The 20307-nt window shown below is 36.4% G+C and overlaps 1 protein-coding gene across 20 annotated transcripts in view; it reads left to right on the top strand.

The window, feature by feature from the left end:
• Dlg2 (discs large MAGUK scaffold protein 2) overlaps window positions 1–20307 on the top strand; it is a 1877153-nt gene that overhangs the window by 705504 nt on the left and 1151342 nt on the right. For 3 of the 20 annotated variants that reach the window (XM_052714337.1, XM_052714333.1, XM_052714331.1), the window contains exon 1: window positions 233–449. The exons of the other annotated variants lie outside the window; for them this stretch is intronic. In XM_052714337.1, coding sequence (XP_052570297.1) covers window positions 348–449 — 102 coding nt within the window. In that variant the 5' untranslated portion in view covers window positions 233–347. Of the gene's footprint in view, window positions 1–232; window positions 450–20307 lie in introns of those variants that run through there. 20 annotated transcript variants of the gene reach the window in all.

Below are 20307 nucleotides of genomic sequence, written 5' to 3'. Positions count from 1 at the left end.
CCACCTCCTTTGAACCCTCCTCAAAGCGCCTTGCTTTCTTTTATTTTTATTTATTTATTTATATATATTTATTTATTTTACCTCCCTCAATTTCCTTATAGTGGGGAACTCTTCTTTGCTTTCTGTCCCTTCCCCCACTCCCGGTCCCCCCTGGAAGACAGACCCCGAGAGGCGCTGTACTTGAGGCCGGCAGCGCTAGCACCTAGGCTGGGGATGGCTGCACCCGGCGCGGGGGGCAGCGATCAGAGCTGCCGCTCGGTCTAGGCTGTCTAGGCTGTCGCTCCGAACGCTGGGTGAGCACCGAGTTCGGGTCCCCCAGCGAGCTGCCACTGCCGCAGCTGAAAGGAATGTCCCCTGTTCTTAAGGACCCTGACTGTTTTACACCAATGATTTGCCACTGCAAAGTTGCTTGCACCAACAACACTTTGTCGTTGATGTTTGGATGCAAGGTAGGATGAGGGGTTTGTGTCTTATTTTAATGCATGCTGACCTCCCTGGGGAGAGCAAACAATTTCTTTTGTTGTTTGTTTATGTGTCTGCCTGTTGGGTGACGGACAGAACTGCGCTGTCCACTCTCGGAGCCAGCTGGGGTTTGGAGCCCCGAGAGTCCAATGATTTTCCAGCGGACCATGTTGGCATGATAGCTAGGCGGTGACAGGACCCTGTATGGAGCACACAGAAGCTGCAAGCGCTCTTGAAAAGAGGGCGCCTTAGTTGTCTCTGTGCTTCGGATTTCTTCCTGCCTTTAGCTTGTGACTAGCTCCTGGGCGCTGGTTTGCGTGCTAGAAAGCCTTAGACTGGAGCAGGACCACGGGCTAGGGTAGCAAGGATCATAGAAGTTCTCCAGATAAAACAGAGCAGCTTGGTTTGCAGTGAGCGTTTCCATAGGTGAAGGGCTTATGGCTACTTTAGGCAGATATTGTAGAGATGTATACATGTAGTCCTCAGTCATAAGATTGTCTTCGCTTTTACACAGCAAGCCAAATGCTTAAGAAGAGGTGTCACGGCGCCGTACTTCATGAAGTTTGCAGCAAATAACCGCCCTATCCCAGAGTTTTGTAAGGATGCTCAGTGTCAGAAGGAAATGAGTTTTGACTGGTTTTGAAACGGTTCAGTCCAGGACTGAAAGGTTTTTTTTATTCGAGCTTTCTTGTTGGCTGTGGTGGGCGCTACCTGAACTTGCTGTTTGCGAAGTTGTTGCTCATGAGTGGTCTCAGTACCTACCTGTTCTTTGCTCCCCAGGGTGATGAGCTTAAGCGACAACTTGGTGGGTTTATTCAGTTGTTTCTAGAAATCACTTCTTGCGGGTTGCTATGAAGATTGTCTAAAGGAACGTGTAGGTGAGAGTGGGAGTACTTTATCTGAAGTAAGCGAAAGTGCACACCTGTAAGTGAATGCAAACCACCACGTGATAGCCACTGCTCTGAGGGATATCAACAGAGACTGAATGGGACAGCTGTTAAACACAGTAAAGTTAGTGAAACACACACACCCCACTTCATGGGGCATAATGCTCACAGGAGGCAGGCATAATAGAAAGATTGAGAGTTAACTGCTTTACACTGAGTGGCTAGAGACTCTAGTCTTTCCTTGGAACATTTTTGGTATGAAATGAAAAATGTGGGTGAGGGAATTTCTGAGACCCCCCAGACTTGCAACATTCTCAGATATAATCTTGTATAAAAGACTTTTAAGAGTGAAATGAATGCCAATTATTATTATGGTCTTTAGTGTATATAACAAGTTCAGGATCTGCATTAAATGGTGATATGGATCTTATTTTTTTTTGAAAAACCTCAAATAAGTCTTAGGTCATTGAGGGTTTGTGTGTTTATTACTGACAAGATGTGTGAGAGAACAGCTCTCTCACTAGTTTGCCCCCCCACAACTTATCACCGCTTTGTGTGCTCCTAGCCCCTCTCGCTGCGAACTCTACATATACTAGCATCTTAGCACTAGGTACTGTTTAGAATCCATTATCACAAGCTTATGAGACTGGCTCTGCAGTGCTAAATGCTTATTAACAAAGAAATGTGAAATATTTGCTCAGGGAAATTAAGCCCAAGATAAAATAATCAAATATGATAAGCTATTGGTATGAGGACTGTTGACTGTACATCCTAATAGCCTAGTTCATGTTTGATGAAGTTTCTTTTATGCTGTTATGTTTTCCCTAATTTTCAAGCCATATTGGAAGAAATTCATTTAATTATAATCACCTTTTAAAGAGGATGGGTAATTACATTAATTTAACTTTGTTTTGGTTCTACTTCTTTTGGTGTCCTTGTTTAACAAGTTCATTTTGACTCTATTTATGTCAATGGAGTAAACTATCTAAATCAAGTTGACTTTGTCTTTTGAAAATAAATTAATTCTGTGAAAACAAACTATACTTTTAGAGAGTCTACCCCATTATATATTGTCAATTATTTGAATACAATTACTCTCAAAAGTCCTATATTATTATATTATAATAATGCAGTCTAATTATACTTCTAAGGTGATTAATTATGTACTAGTTAATGTAAGATTTCCGTCTTGGAGTCTTAAATACAGAAAGATCACTAGTACTTTGTACACTTGCTTTCCACAGTGAAGTTTTTCAACATCATCTAATAGATAATAACAAAATACAATATGAAAAACAAAACAGTGGGGTTTCGAATGTAGGCTTCACATGTACCATGTATATGATTTCTCAAGTGTCAATTTTCTCAGATAACATGACCACAGTGATAAATACAGGTTTACATATTCCTATATCATGAATGCAAAAGAAAGTTAAGTAAGAAGCATGTGGTGCTGAATATGCATGTATTCATCAGGTGAATGGTGCTTTCACATGGCTTTGGCTATTTTACTAGCTTCCCCAAGAGCAATGCTCAGACCTTCTAGGAGGAAACCCTTCCACTGTGCAGGTGTTCTTTTCATGTCTTCCTTGGCTGTGAGCTGGAACATTGTATTTTCCCAAGAATATTACTCTAGGCTAACTGTTCACATGTAGGGACTACTTACATGTTGATAGAACACTCACAAAATGAAGTAAGGAAAATTAATAACACCCCAATATCATAATTTCATTCAGTTATCAAATACTCAGCATGCAACAAATACCAACTCTTGTTCTCTATGGTTTCAAAGTTAAAGATACAGAATATAACTATCTTACTTACAATATTGATTTAAGGAAAATACATAAAAACTATTCCAGTTGAATTTTTAAGCTGTGAAAGTGGAATTTAAATACATGCTAATTAGGAGTTTCCAGAAACTTGTGTTCATCTCAATATTATCTAGGGTATGTGAAAATAAGATTAGGATGTATATTTATTTTCTTTCCTGGAAGATACTTAACATGAAAAGGCCTAAAACCCTATTTGTTTAGACCAGATTTTCACCTTTAAAATAATATACAAAGTCGTCTTAATACCTTACTAAGACATAATGATTTGTAGGATGCTGAATAATTTGATCATCAAAGTAGGACCCCTAGCATGTTTTATTTTATCTCTCTAGAGCACTCCTTTCTGCATGCTGACTATCAGTTGGTTTAGGGAACTATAACTTAGGACTGCATTAGGCTCTATTTTAGGTACTGTGCTAGACATTACACATTGAAATATAAGAATGATACCATTAGAGGAATCCCAAGGCTACCTTTCCTACCTTCCAGATTATCTGCAATAATGTGTCTGTAGAGTCTCACGGGAGAAACTAGAGCACCCTTTGCCTGAGTGTTTTCTCCCTTAGATGGATCCTCTGTTTTCTCAGTCCATTGCTATCACCACACAGCAGTGTTCATGGGAATGAACTTCCACGGAAAAGAAATATTTCTAAAAGGCTTGTCCCTCTTGTAAAAGTTCATGTGTCATCATAAAACAGGCTTCCACTTCATTTTCACTGTACTCTGCTTTTCCATCTGCAAAGACTTAAATGACTTAAATGATGCATGTAATCCTAAGGACCAACCTGTATAGTTTCCTTTCCTTCAACTTGTCTGTACCTGTATTGAAAGAGTGTTAAACACTCTTGACCCTCTCCTTTCATTTTCTTCTTTCTAGTCTCCACAATTTCAAAAGCAAGTGACACAGTAAAGACAGAGTATTTGATATCTCTCCTAGCATTCTAAGATTATTCTTACACTATTTGCTTCCTGTTTATTGTGTTTTATGAAGTTAAAAAAAAAGTAATTGAAATATGACTCATTCTAAAAATAGCTGACAGATCTGAATGAACTTCTTTGAGAAATTTCCAGTGATGATATATTGAAAGGTCTTCAGCATAATGTCCCATTAGGAAAGTGCAGATAAAAGCTACAGTGAAATGCTACTTCATGCCAGTTAGGCATTTACTATTAAAAAGACAAGAAATTACAAATATTGGAGAGAATGTGGAAAGGGGACCCCTAGTACACATACATTGAAGGTAGGAATGCTAAATTGGGAAAAGAATATAAAGCTTCTACATATATATATATATATGAAAGAAAATGAAATCAGAATCTATTGGAATAGCCCAATCTCATGTTCTTTATGCATTATTCAGAAGAGCCAAGATGCAGAAACAAACTCAACCAAGTAAATTGATAAACAATTTGTGATTTGCATACATATATGTGTGTATATGATATTTTATAATTAATGTTTGGATTTTTAGTTTCTTATTTCAGTTTTTAAGACTTGGTCTTACTGTATATCCCAGGCTAGACTTGAAATTGCTATGTAGCAAGGCTGTCTTTGAACTTGCTATATCTTGCTTCTGCCTCCAGAGTGTTGGGGTTTACAGGTGTGTGTCATCACACCAAGTTATCCCTTTAAGTGCTCTGACACACACACACACACACACACACACACACACACACACACACACACACTACTGTAAGATGATGTATATTTTAATTTTAATGCATTCATAGTAGTAACTTTGTTTAACCAAATATATTGCACATCATAAATCTAATTAAAAATGGACAGCTCAAGTTTTAGGGCACCTTAATTTTCCCACCAATATTCACTTGTTATTAGAACAACTCAAATCATTAAGCCATGACATTAACTCTTGGGCTGAACCATTTGACTTTTATGTCATATTTGATGTATTAAGATAGAGAAAAGTTGTGGAAAATGTTTCAAAATCATATAGGCCATTTTTTTGCAATAATTTTACAGACATTTTATAAACTATATGTCCAAGAACTTCTAAGCTTCATGTGGTGGACAGAAACTTTCCTTTTTTTCTCTACAGTGATTCTCTCAAAGGGAAGAAGAGAATACAGAATGTCTTGAGATGGAGAAAGCAGGAAAAGAAGAAATAGGAAAGGGAGATGGCCAAGCTCTAATGAATCCAGGAGAGAGAGAAAGAATTTAGCTGACCACCTTAAGGGCTACCTTGGGTACTTTACAATTGTTATTATTCCAGTTGCCATAGTGATCAGGGAAGCACAAGTGAGCCAGGGAATGAAGCAAAATAGAGCAGGATGCTGGTGGGGGAAATGAAGGATGAGGAGAAAGAGGAAGAAGTGGGCTGTAAATTCCCAACCTCAAGAGGGTGCTCTTAAACACACCCAAGATCAGAAGGATGTGTCAGCACTTGCTTGGTGGACAGTTCCTCCACAAGCCCTGGCTTTTTTCTGTTACTCCCAGACCAGACCTTATGTTCCAGCTCATTTTATTCTATAGAAGTGAGCTTGTTTACTCTTGCTTATTCATTTAAACCCACTCTTGCATATTCATTTAAATCAAGCCATGATTGTTCATAAATGAATGATTTTTCCCAGGGCATTCTAAACTACCATATCCCTGTATATATTTTTGTTATTGGAAGGATAATTTTTTTCCAAGTAGTTTGAATAGTTTGAATACTGCAAAGTTCAGCTATTTTGATATTTTCTTTGTTTTTAATATTAATCTGTGTTAATTGAAGTAAGTTGGATGAAACAAAAATAGAAAATGAGAATAAATTTTAGATAGACTTTAGAATCCCAATAGTGTAGAGATACAATTGTTAATAAATTTAGTGTATGTTTTCCCAGATTCTCAGTACTACTTTGTTTTCAATGGTCTCTGTGTAGCTTATTTTTAAATATATGTGCACAGCTGTACTCCGAGGACTCAGGAAGATGAGACAAGAGGACTGCAAGTTTGAGGTAAACAGGGGCTGTATTATGAGGCCAGCCTAGACCACACAGTGAGAGCCTATCTCAGAAAGAATTATATGTGTAATTCAGTAAGTTTGCACTTGTATGTTTTAAATGGACATTGAGCTTTGCAGACATATTTTAATAGCTGTATAAGTTAGGCGCACTTACATTTAGATATTTAGGATCTCCACCAATTTGCTACTACCAAAAATAAAACATTCATCCCAGGGAATATGTCTTTTTTAGATTTGAAATCATTTCCCTTGGATAGAATAAGGAAAGATGTTTTTTTTTTCAAATTTGTGATGCTTTAAGATGGCTATTGCCATATTTATTTTAAAGGTGACTTATGAATTTGCACTGCCACAAATTACTTTGTATTTAAAACTTTCTCCAGATTTAATATTTCCTTCAAGTTTATAAACTTGTAAATAAGAGACAATTTTTCTTATCCTTATACAAATAGGTTTAAAACTTTGTTAGACTCAAAGTTAATGTGAGCCCCCTGACAATGTTGGTGTATCTCAACTTCAGAATGTCTAATATTGAAGAACTCCCAAATGTTCAAATTGAGTACATTAAAGAGACAAATATTTACAATATCTAGGCATTGTTTCATTATTTATTGTTCTAACACATACACACACACAGGAAGAGAGAGAGAGAGAGAGAGAGAGAGAGAGAGAGAGAGAGAGAGAGAGAGAGAGAGATTCTACCATGTTCCGACACTGTGCTAGACACTTTACAAATGTCACCTAGATTAGTCTTTACAATGACCCTTTGAGATGTATACAATAGTGACTTCATGTTATTGTCAGGGAAGTGAGCTGCACATAGTTTAAAACTTTAAAACACATCCAGAAAGTCACATGGCTTCTGGACGGCAGAGCTAAGAGTTGAATGTAATGTAATTACTTTAGATCTAGAGCCTTTGAAAGGTCCAGAAGAGCTACAGGAGTGTTTCAGCTAGCAAATTCTTTCCTACAAGTGAATTTAAAGTATAAGTAAGTCTCCTGTCTTTCTGGGAACATGTGTAAATTTGAATTCAATGCACACTCTCCAGAGGCCTCAGTCTTAGAGTATAAGAAGTAGCTAAACCTATTTCTTTTGAGAGGAGTTTGATTCAACACATCATTTTTCACAGTACCCGTGCTCTCATTTTCCACGCAAGGTTACTAAATCATGTAGACAGGAGGTGCCCTACTCAAGGTCACTCAGCAGGTCCCAGTCATAGCTATAACCAGGTCTTCCCATTTCTAATTCAGTGTTATTCTTTCTATGTCATGAATCCTAAATGTAAGCTGGAAGTTCTGGGACTCCAGGTAAGGAAAGGGAAAAGAAGTGACACATTTCATCAGTGAGAAGCAGAGAAAATAGCACCATTCTGGCTGTTACAGGGTTATGTGAGATATCACAATGAAAGCATTTAGCACATTGCCAGGTATGTGATAAATATTCAATACATTTGTCTTCTATTTTTATCAAAACCACTCTGCCTACCGTTAGAAAAGGTGCAGATAATCTACAAAATACTTCAGTCAGGTACATGGAAATTTATGTCTGTAAAGGAGACATATCTGAACTTACCAGTACATTATTAAAGTAATTTAATGGTACAGAACGGGGATCTAGAAGTTTCTGTAAATCATACCACCAAAATCCTAGGTTAAACCTGACCTAGAAAGAGAAAGTGAAAAATGAGCTAAAAGCTGAAGCAGGTGCTGAGGGTACCACAAGCATGCTGCTTGGGATTTGTCTCCTGTGACAGGTACACATGCTGGTTCAAGGTCTTTTAAACATTTGATGATTCATGTTAAATTCTGGAAGAAAGCCCCAAAGATTAAATAAATAAGGATGATAGATGATTATTCTGCTATTAAAATATGCTTATGGAAAAGGAATGTTGAGTGAGAATTCAGGATCCTGAAAAAGCTGATAGATAAAGCCTTTGCCTCATATTTGCTTAGGGATTTTTAGGTAATGTTCTGAATTCCTGAATGTAAAATTACTTGATTCTTTCTGAACTAAATTGCTCATGGTCTCTTATGAACTACTTCTGGCAACTAATACAGCTCACACCTCAATTATGCTATCCAGTTGTAAATTCTATTTCCTGTGAGCAATATATTATTTTCACTTTATTAAAATAGCAACTAAAGGAGGCAGTAAAATGAACTGTGCATTTTTTGCAAGTCAGTCAATAAATATTTATAAAATAAATGAGTGAGTGATAATAAATAAGTATGGTAATAGATGCTCAGTGAATAGAAGTGGAAAATAGTATACATTTTGTTATCATTGCTGTTCTCAGAGTTCACTTTTGATATTATATTGTATTTTCTTCCTTTCTAGGGATCATGTTGTCTGAAGCACAGACTAAGTCTTTTTGTTGTAGTTCTCTTGTGTGGAGGTTAATTTTATGTGGCAACCTGACTGGGCCATGAAATAACCAGATATTTAGTCAAGCACTGCCTTGTGAATATCTACCAGTTGTTTCTGGATGAGACTAAAATTTGATTTGGTAAAGTGTGTAAATAGAGCATTTTACTTTCCTTGACGTTGGACCTGAATAGAACAGAAAGGGAATTCTTCCTGGCTGACTGCTTTGACTGTTGGTCTTTTCTGGAGTGAAACATTAGCTCTTCTTGGGTTTAAGCCTGCATGCTTTCATACTGAAATTTATACCATATTCTCTCTTGATTATGAAGCCTTTGTGATATGTATATATATATATATATATATATATATATATAAATTGTGTATGTGCTCATACATAACAACATATACAAAGCAAGATTGCTGAATGGATAGATTTAGATGTAACTCTGACTTATGGCAGGCATCTGGCAAGAGATATCTGTATATAGCATCATCAATAAGCATCTGGCAAGAGATATCTGTATATAGCATCATCAATAATTTACTCTTGTTTGCAGAGAGACTAATGGATCATACATGCAATAGAATCTCTGTACCATAAGGAAGTTGTTGCAATGAAGGTTATAATCTCTTAACATCGTGGATGTTTTTACTTTGTTATAAATCACAGATTAGCCACAAATCTCACTGTAGCACAGTGTATTTCAATCAAAGCTACATTATTTACATTTTACATGTCTGAATGTTCTTGTCAGACTTAAAAACACATTGTCTATTGTAACGTTGATGGATATAGAATGATATTTTTCTAATAAAAATTTAAATGATTAAGTCAAACAATAAAAGTATTCCAAGCAATAACTTCTGGAAACTATAAACAACAAAATATTTTTTAAACATCAACATATGGTAGCATGTTTATTAATATAAAATGCTACTTTGAGGATGCTTCCATTGCATTACTTTTGTAAACTCTTTGTTCAAGATTCTGAGATGGTTTAAATCATTTCATCTGGTCAATGACAACACAAGAAGTAGTTAAAGTCTCTAAAATGTCAGTCTGTTTCATTGTCACTGACATGATAATCTGGGATTAACGGTATTAGTGCCTTACATATGAAGTTATCAGTAATGTAACCCTAGCTAGTGATGCCACTTTCACAAGGTCTCAAATAATATGACAACCATTAATGTGCCAACTGACTTGCTAGTTAAGAGTAGGGACCACATACTCCCCCTTGGATTTATATCCTTAATTATAATTTATTTTCACATTCTCCACTTGGAGGAATGTGAATCCACTTGCCCAACAATTTGTTTCTAATTGTCCTTTTGTCAAAGGACAATTATGCTTATGTCCTTATGTCAAAGGTCAATTAAAGCTGCTATGCTTAGCTTTACAATAAGCATCTTAGAGTAATCAATCAGTCACAATAATGTATAGTCCTTATCAAAGGACCCTTTCAGTTTGTACTAAGAAACACACATGAAAAACAAAAAACAATAAGCAAAACAAACAAAACAGCAGAGACAGTTGAACTAACTCTTGGTATATAACCACCATTTACACACTAGTTTTCCAAAACCTTGAAATAAATTAATCTACACCTTACTTAGAATATGTGCTTTCAGGGGACATTAGTCTTCCCCTCTGATATTATCTCTTCATATGCACGACTAATATTAAATGAAGCTCTGTAAATAGTTTATATTCTGGGTTTACTCTTTTACTCTGCTAGGATGACAATCTCTTCTGCCAGCAATAAGCAATAAGGGGACAAAAGACTCACTGGTAGCTTTTGATGAAGTTATAGAAAGTCCTTTGAAAGTAAACTTTATCTGGCCTTTCTAAATCATCTTTGATTATATCACAAAGAAAAACAGTTTGGTGTGGGTTTCAAATCTATTATCAATCACTATGTCCCAACACCTTGCTTTTCTTTCTTTTTCTGTGTGTGGTGGAGAAATGTCAAAAGAATAAAACATCAGAAAATAGAGGCGTGACTAGAATGTATGCCCATTTATTAGGTAGAAGAGGGTACAGAGAAAGAGTGATAAATGGAAGTGGTATGCTATATTATGTTCTACCCTGATGACGGTACCAAGTGCAAATACTCTGGGTGCTTCTGAAACCTGAGTGTGCTCTTGGGCAGGCAAACAGAGAGATAGAAAGCAAGAGTGGTATTAAAAATGGTGTGACTGAAGCATTAGCTTTATGACCTTGGGGGAGGAATTCTTTTACCTTGGAACTTCAGTTCCCTTCTCTATTCAATGAAGCAGGTGTATTTAGCTCATTACACCAACCAAATAAGACAACTTCTATAATGTCTGCTATGCAGTTTTCATTAGATAAAGAAATATTATTTTCTTTCTCTCAGTCCCTCAGATGAAGTTCCTTCCTGTTACTTTTATTTACATTTGCATAGTATTGAAACCACCCAGAAAAAGATCCTTTCTATTGTTGTATATAAGACTCAGTAGCAGGGAAGAAGAGAGCTCATCCTGAGAACCAGACTGATGGGGGAATGTCTTTCTATATGCTGTGAAAATGTGTTGCTCTGATTGGTTGATAAATAAAGATGTTTGACCAGTGGTAAGGCAGAATAAGGTTAGGTGGGACATTCTAACTGGAGAGATAGTGGAGAAGAAAAGAGAGTAGAGGAGATGCCAGCCCACTGTCCAGGGAGCAGCATGTAATAGCACACAAGTAAAGCCATGGAATACGTAGCAATATATAGATTAATAGTTATGGGCTAATTTAAGATATAAAAGCTAGCTAGCAAGAAGCTTGAGCCATAGGTCATCTAGTTCATAATTAATATAAGCCTCTATGTGTTTACTTGGGGGACACGAAGGGGAGAGATTTGTTCCAATAGGTGGCCGGCCGGGACACAGGAAAACTTCCAACTACACCAGATCAAATATTGTCTCTAGTGAATCTACCTTCCCTGAGGTATCACCAAGCACTTTCATTTAGCCTATCAGTAACAAATCCTGTTTTACCCTTTTTGATTAGTTCTGGATCAATATTCTTTAACTCCATTCCTTCATCTGAGAGTCCAAGATGATGATTCCAGTCAGGAGTACCTTTCCTGGGCACACAGACTCAGAAAACATGTGTTATTATAATTCTTGTTAGTAGAGCTATTGTTGCCCAAGGGTATCCAAGTACATTACTTATTTCCTAAAATATGATGCTTGGGATTTTTGTTTAAAATACCAGTGAACCTTATTTTCTTTACTTTGAAGGTCAAATGGTCACCCCAAATAAATAAACCTAAGAATTCTTCAGGCTGCCTCATTCTCAAATAAACCTTTCTTGAGTTCTGTAAAATGAAAGCATTTTCTCTTTGTGCTCGAGACTTGTACATTGCCCTTTACTGGAGCTATTTCCCCAGTAAATTGCTATGGTTGGTCTCTCAAGCTAGAGGGTAGAAAAAGGTTTTATAATGAAAATGCTGACAGGTCCTTATCTACAGCAGTGTGAGTAGAGATGCTATGATCTCACTGATTGTAGAAACCAGATGCCTGTTTTCACTGAAGGGGGTACAATCATCTTCTACAGCCTGGAGGTTTGAATTTTTATCTTAAAAAGTTTATGAGAAAAATAATAGCTGGAGGCAACTAGGAAACTAGAGTGATGCAAACTGTTCCTTTAATTTTCCAGTAATGTGGTAAGTTGTATTTCTGTGAGGATCTCTCATGGAGATGGTCACAGGGTTTCCTGTTTCCTTACACGTATGTCTTTTAATATTTTTTTGGACTCACTAGAAAGAATCCCCATCATGATCTTATTCATATTTTCAAATGATGTCTATCATTAATATATAGATACCACTTTGAAACAAGTTTATCTTATGACCCTCAACAGCAACTCAGTGGAGTTGACACGTGGAAAGTAAAGAACATTGACTTGAAAATTCAACTAAATTCAACTCTTCACTAAAGATGTTTAAGCCTCAGTCCATTTTTCCATAAATGTTGTTTAGATTACCAAATAAGTGATAACGAGGGGCTATACCGGATATTTCAAAATGCCCTTTTTCTATTTGTACATAATTTTGGTTTTTAGCATGTAGTAATGATACATCATAATGGGTTTCATTGTGACATTTTCATTTTAGTATATATTTGATCCTATTAACCTAGGCCAAAGTCAGAAACGTAGTGGTGGCCCTAATAATGAAATCCTAGATTCCAATTCTAAGCTGCTGCAAAGTCTCTTTTCCTTGTTTGTAAACATTAAGCATTTCTTAATGTCTAACTATTCTTACAGAGTACTGTGTCAGGATACTTCTGGGATAATGACAAGGGCAGAGTGAGGAACCCTTGCTTGTGGCTTGTCCCTTAACACTCTTTTATGTGATCAAACAAGTGAGTGTTATCTGCCTGAATCTGAAGGGGCAGAGATTGCCTGGTGCAGGACTCTCAGAAAATGCATAAAAAGCAAACACCTCTGCTAAGAACAGCTGTGATAACACATGTTTCTTTCAAGTAAAATTGCACCTCTGTAATAAAGACAGATGAGTATTTCAGAGACCAGAAGCAGAAAGAGAATGAATTCAGGTTATGGATCCCTTTCTCCTCTGGTTTCTAACCTTCTTCAGGTAGCACTTGTCATGATAATAAAATGTCTGCTGTGTCCCTTGAATAGACAGAAGTGAGAATATATTGTCAATGCAGCTGTAGGCATAGCTGCCTTTCTCTTCCTTATTTTTTTATTTTGTTGTTATTATTGTATGTGTGTGCACATACAATATGCATGCACACACATTTATGTAGATGAGTGCACATCTGCATGTGTACACACAGGTATGTGGAGACCAGAGATCAATGCCAGGTATCTTCCTGTATTGCTTTTCACTGTATTGTTTTGAAATAGGGTATCTCACTGAACTTGATGCACATTGATGTGATAAACTGACTGGCCACTGGACTCCAGAGGTTCTTTTGTCTCCACCCCTCAGAACTTAGATTCAAGATATGTGCCCAGCTTTTTACATGGGCATTAGAGATCTGAATTCAGGTCCTCATGTTTGCATATCAAGAACTGTACTGACTAAGTCATTATCTCTCCAACCCCCCTCAACTTACTTCATAAATCCAAAACCTGTACGGTAACTTCTTATTTTAATCAAATCAAGTATGGGTATCTCTCCTTTATTAGTCGTTTATACTTGTAGTGTCAAGCCAAGAGACTTAACAAAAATCTGCTTGTGCCCAAATTCCTCTTCTTTCTCCTACAGGGATTTGTAGATCCAATATATCTTTAAATGAAAAGCTGTAACTATTTGTAAAAATGGTTCAAATTTTAGGTATCCTTGCATTCATAGGAGGCAGAGCACAATCATATAAATTTATTCTAAGTTAAATCAGCTGTCTACTAACAATCAATGTATAGCTAATTTTAGCTTGGTTTTAGATGCTTTTGGATCCTAATACATTTTTTTGGGGAGGTACATTCCTATAGATCCAGCATGAAAGTTCCTTAATTTTCTGACAAAAATAAAAAAAATAGCCCCCAACTGTGTTATTTTACTTTATCGTATCACAATGCTCTCCAGTTTTGAATAAATATCTGACATTGGCATATATATTTGTTTTTAAAGATCTTTAAAGAAAACATCTAATTTAAAAAAAGAATAGAATTCCATTTACAATTGCTGGGCTAAGTTGTCTTCTTTTCATTTAATTAATGCTGTTTTTCCTTAACTACTCCCTCTGAATCAGCTAAGAAAAAAACATGGCAAAATATATTCTGATGTAGCTAAATATTTAGAAAATTAAGAGATAATGAGTGGACTTAAATCGACTTCCAGCAATCAGCTTTTGTTGGTTTATAACTCTGACTATTTAAATTTCAAGGTTATTTTCTTACTTCGTGTTTGGAGAAGCAAATTTGCCAAAATTTAGGGACTAACTTGAAGATCTGCCACTATGCAAAAAGGTGATGGTGTTTTTAAAAATCCTTGGTATACATAATAGAGTAAATTCCATTTAATCCAACTATTAAATTGTGATATTTTCTGTAAAGGTATTTTGATATGCCATTTGTAAAATATCATTGAGATAGCTCATATGCCAAATGTGTGCTTATTATTATCAACTAAGTGACCTTGACATAATGACAGTGTGAAGTCCTTTTCTTGCCTACTGTCTAGCTAGTCAGAGCCCCCAAACTTTGTATAAATTCATTTGGCTTTTTGTCTTCTGCCACCTTGTATTGTTTTTAATTTGTATATAAAATGCCACTTGCCAGTAAGAACATTATGAGTTTATTTAACAAATAAACGTTTATCCTCTTCTATATTTGTCCTATGCCTGACCATGGTATGGACCTTTCCCAAAGAGGGAGACCAAAAAATGTTATTATTATCCATGCTTATCCTTAAGCAATCAGTTTGTGTCATCTCCCCCAGAAGGCTTCCCTGGCCACCAGATCCTCTCTGTTCTCATGGAGTCATGAAAAATTTTTCTTTCAAATTACCCTGAATTGTCACAAGGTTTAAGACATTATAATGAACAAAGGAGTCTGGGATATCACTTGAACACATATGTACTAACTTGCTGACTTCAACATATTACCTACTCAATCTATTATGCTTATAGATAAATAATGGATTTATGTAATTTTATTTTAAAGTAAGCAGTTATTTCAAAGAAGAACATATCCTACGTTTTTCTTTTTCTTTTTGAGATTACAATAAGATTATATCATTTCTTTCTTACCTTTCATGTTTCTTCAAACCTTCCCATATACCCCTTCCTGTTCTTCATAATGATGCCCATAATATTTCAGTTTTAGACATTTTAGTGTATTATTAGATTCATTTAATTTCTCTTTGACTCCACTTTATGAAATTATCAACAACAATGAGATACTTAATAAACAATAAATGAACTTTCAGTTTTGAACTGAGACCTATAAGTCAATTGGTACTTAGTGAGGGGATGAGTGAACATATGGATGACTACAAGTGTAGCCTTCACAGTAACACATATTTGAGGAGATGGTCTAAATACATTAAAGCTATTCATAGATTTTCAGCAATGCAAATAGAGTTGCTTTAGTTTTGCTGCTAGTAAACTGATACCAGCTTCAATCTCTGTGACAACCTCAGAATCTAGATATTATTCATTGTTGTTAGTAGAATAGAATGATTTGCAGGTGGACTTTTGGGACTTTGCCTTTTTCTTTCTAAGATGAAGTCCTGGTGTAGCAATCCCACAGGATGCTGGCACCTTTGTGATACAGTCTCTTGGGTTTGTTCAGGTATGTAGTCACAAAATGATGCCAGGAAAGGAGCTGTTGGAATATCACATATTATAGCAAGTTTGCAGCATCACCATCTTCTCTATTTCAAGTAGACCCACCAACTCCTGTGAAAGGGCTTCTGAATTTAAGTCCAGTTAAAAGTCATTTATTTTCCATTTGCTCACTAAAGTGCTTTGAATGTTTGATTCCCTTAAAGAAACAATTCTGGCCAAGTAGGCAGAACTGTTAAAGACTGTTGCTAAGAGCAGCCAGCTGAAAGGTTCTTAATTTAACTGACAAGCCACCTCACATCCTTTCTAGAAATGAAAGTGCTCATATGTGTGCTCACATATCTCTTTAAAGAAATAGCATACATATAGGAGAATAATCCATCCATTACCTGTAGATTAAGATTGAGCAGGGCTTCGACCTAGAAGGATCAAGTAGAGAAATAAGAAAGTGAAAATAAGAAAAAACATTGTATTAATTACACAGGAAAAACTCTGATCAATAGCAGTCAAGCCATTTGAACATTAAAATACCTGGACATCTTAAAGCCATTCTTCTGTGAATTCTGGGCTTCATATACAAAATATAGGTACATTCCACGAGTCTAGGCTCATCTATTTATTGCTGTATCCCTCTACCCTAATGTTCTACATGGTACCTGGCATATAATAAGCACTAGTGATCATTTGCTGTGTATATAAAGGGATGACTATATAGACGCTTGTCCCATCTTATGAATGTGGAATTGAAGGTTCAGGAATCAAATAACATTCCAAAAATTAGTGGGGAAAAATGCACTCAAACTCATGTCTGCCTAACTCTGAATATTGTACTCTGAAGTGAAATGTTATTTCCCTTCTAAAATATGTTCAGGATTAAAAAGCAAAACAAAACAACACACAAATAAACAATCAAAAAATAAACAAAAAACTTTGCAACCCCTGGAAGCTTAGGAATTGACATTTGGGAAAATAGCTAATTACAGAGACAGGGAAGCAGATTTGCAAAATGGAGTGATACATTTTAAACTGATTCCAACCCATTACAGGTGCAGGAGGATGTGGAAAACTATTTAAATTCCCAAAGATTAGTCCCCATGTGCATATGGGATTACAATGGCTTATTAAAACACATATTGTAAGAAATAAATGTGGTTATAAGTTAAATAAAGAAGCGTTTAGCATGGTCTTTGCTAAAAAAATATTAGGCACTGTTATTGCTATTACCTAAAGCATTTGGAAAAATGATGGGATGGTGTATTATTCCAAGGATATACTCCACCAACTTTCCCCCTCCACATAGACACACAAACAGACACATGTAGATACTTACATACTTACTTATATACAGATGTGTTGGTTTTAATATGTTTTTAAGCTATGGGAAGTAGGTAAAATTATGACTCAGGAGTTCATATGGATCTTCCTATTTAAAGAGTTTCTTATTTTAAACTTCTACAAATATTTTCAAAGCTGAACACATGGATAATTTGCTTGTGTTAATCTCATCAAATTTGCATGCTAAAACCCTTTTCTCTCCCTAACCTTAGCTTCTGAGACTAAAGTGCCTAATCATGTTACTGTTTTGAGAAAACTCCAGTTCACACCACGCCACTTTGTGAAATTGAGCTTTGTTTCACCGAGGGAGCCATCATTTGCAGAAGATGGTTTGAAAATCTGAATGTTAGCACTTACTTCTTTTATTTACAGGGCCTCTGGCTTCTACAGCTATTGCTTGTCTGGGTGAAAAAACCCATTTCCCTCAGTATTTTTGGGGTTTTGCTCAAATCTAAATGTGAATGGCAGCACCGTACTGTCTTTTCAGAAAGTCTAAACATTCTTTTTTTCTGCAAAAGGAAGGTGACTCAGTAAGTGTAAGCATACGGATGCTTCACTCATCTGATGTAATAAAGCAATTGTGGGTTTGGATTAAGTACATTTTTCTCAAGTGCATTCAGACCCCCTAGAGACACAAAGACAAAGACACGGAAGATAGTGGAAGAGAGGTGTAGAAACTTCCCAGTGGCAGGTTATTGCAAGACTTTCATTCCAAAACCAGATCTACTGTGGGGACTGCTCTACAATTTTCTTGGCTTCAGTTTCTCATCGAGATAGGAAATAAAAATGTGAGTGGAGCTGTGTAAACACCCTCAGAGTCACTGTGAAACTTCTAGTAGCCTGAATGTTCACAAGCAGTATTCACAGAGAGACAAACCCTACAGTAAGTAGTCAGGATGAGGATTCAGGACCCACAGTAATACATAGTTATTTTGAATGAGGGACTTTGCTAAACATTTTCCTTCAAAATAATTCTTGGAGGTTAATATCATAATTTTTATGATAAGAAAAATAACCAAAATTCACAGAGATCAAATAGCATCTAAAGTCACCAGCCTATCAGCACCAGGGCTGGGTTTGAAATTCAGGCAGACAGGAGTATGAGATCAAATAGCATCTAAAGTCACCAGCCTCTCAGCACAAGGGCTGGGTTTGAAATTCAGGCAGACAGGAGTATGCAATAATATAGTTTTTTTGTCCTGATGGATCTTTAAGGAAACAAGGAGATGCATGGAGTAAAGAGAAAGGTTTCTGAGCAAGAGCCTGGGAATTTCAGAAGAGGTATAAGCTAACCAGGATTGGGAGTGGATCCAAGAGGGAGATGAGGTGACCTTCCTGGCATGGCTATGTCATGGTCTGTAGAACACACCCAGCCCTGTGCTGCTTTTGTCTGTGGGATTCTGCTCTACAGCCTGAGAGCTGGAATGAAGCAGAAACTGGAGGCTCTCCAGGATCCAGGACTGATACATATGTCTTGGCAGAAGTTTCAGTGGGAAACTAGAGTGCTGGCAGAAGGTCCTTCAGTAGCTGACTGCAGGCTTTAGGCTGGGTGAAGAACCAGGGGAGCTGAAGTCTGGTTGGTAGTGTGGGTGCCACTGCCTTTCTTTGCTTATGTCATCTACCGTGTCCTCTGTAATCATTAGGATTTCAAATAAAATTTGCAGTGAAGTAGAACAAGTCTTTAAAACTCTCAGTCTACTCTGTTCTCCAGAATGGTGGGGGGAGGGCTGTTCTGACCTCATAGATTTTGCAAATATCTGAGATAAATAGTGCAATGTGAAGATCAATAATAACATCACAATGCTATGCTATTTTGACAGTGTGTTTGAATGATGTCTGCTTGTAGAAATATTTTATCCTTTTGATATTTTGGTTAGCCATACTTGATTAGTTTTATTTTTCCCCCACAGAGTGACTGTGTTTTCTAGCTACAAAGTCTCATTTTATAAAAAGAAGTCTCAAAATGTCTCAGTACAAGTTAACTTTTACATAATACTCATGGAAATTGAAGACATATTTTCTGTTTTTTTTTCTTTTTGCACTTTTCATTTCTGTCTTCTGAGATTGACTTCAATAGATATTCCTGTTTGATTTCACTGTACTACCAATTCTCTTTACTAATTACTTTTTCTTGACTCAGTAATGAATGCAGTAATATTGTTAGTTCATATCTTATAGTAATATATAGAATGCTAAATGATACTATTAATTGTAGAATAGTATCTTCAGTAGGTATTGTATAATTTTACAAACTTTAGGGCCTCTTGCTACCTTAGGAGCTTGTAGTAAAGGAAGTAAATTAAGAAAGTGGCATTTATTTTACATGTGCTCTGGATTACAAGTGTCCTAAGTGCTTAATTCACTATATACATCTAATGCTCAAATCAATGTCCCAGGTAGTTATACTTAATTTGGTTTTGATATTTATATTCACTTATTATCAATTATTAATTATTTACATGTGTATATATGATGTGTATGCATGGGGATGTATATGCCATGGTCCATTTACACAACTTTATGGAGCTGGTTCTTTCCTTTAACTTCATTTGGGTTATAGGGATTGAACACAGGTCCTCAGATTTGGACAGCGAGAGTCTTTACCCTTTGAGCCATCTCATTGGCCCAATTATATTCATTTTACACATGAGAAACACGATCAGGTAGATTAGGTGAACATGTTCAATTATTTTACTTGGAAATGTCATAGACTGTATTTGACACAAGCTGTTCAGATTCAAGATACAGTTTCTCAAAAGTGTATCATTACTTCTCCCTATGGATATAAGAGGCTTGGCTTCTTGAATTATTGAAGCCATTCTAATACTTGTCCGCTTACCCAAAACAAAAGGAATGAAATGGAGGTAGGTGTCTTTTGGTTGTGCATTTCAGAGGGAAAGAAGGCCTTGAATTAGTTTTTAGGCAATAAGAGGAAGAAAGAGAGATAGAGATAGAGTTAGAGATAGAGATAGATAGACAGATAGATAGACAGACAGACAGACAGTCAGACAGATAGATAGAGCAAGCGAGCGAGCGAGTCAGGAGTTGGAGATGGAGAGTGGATAGAAAAAGCTTTTGTACCATATGCTAAGCTAGAAATTAGGTCCTAGGTTAGGGCTGAATGTTGGGAAAATTCTTCTAAAATTGTTTGAATTGGGAAAATCTCAACCGTCATCACACTTTTTGTT

This window comes from Peromyscus californicus, unplaced genomic scaffold (assembly GCF_007827085.1).
Source record: "Peromyscus californicus insignis strain IS unplaced genomic scaffold, ASM782708v3 Scaffold_4__1_contigs__length_199733344, whole genome shotgun sequence".
Classification (NCBI taxonomy): domain Eukaryota; kingdom Metazoa; phylum Chordata; class Mammalia; order Rodentia; family Cricetidae; genus Peromyscus; species Peromyscus californicus.
Note: the sequence above shows the minus strand (reverse complement) of the source record. Positions and strands in the feature narration are given on the sequence as shown.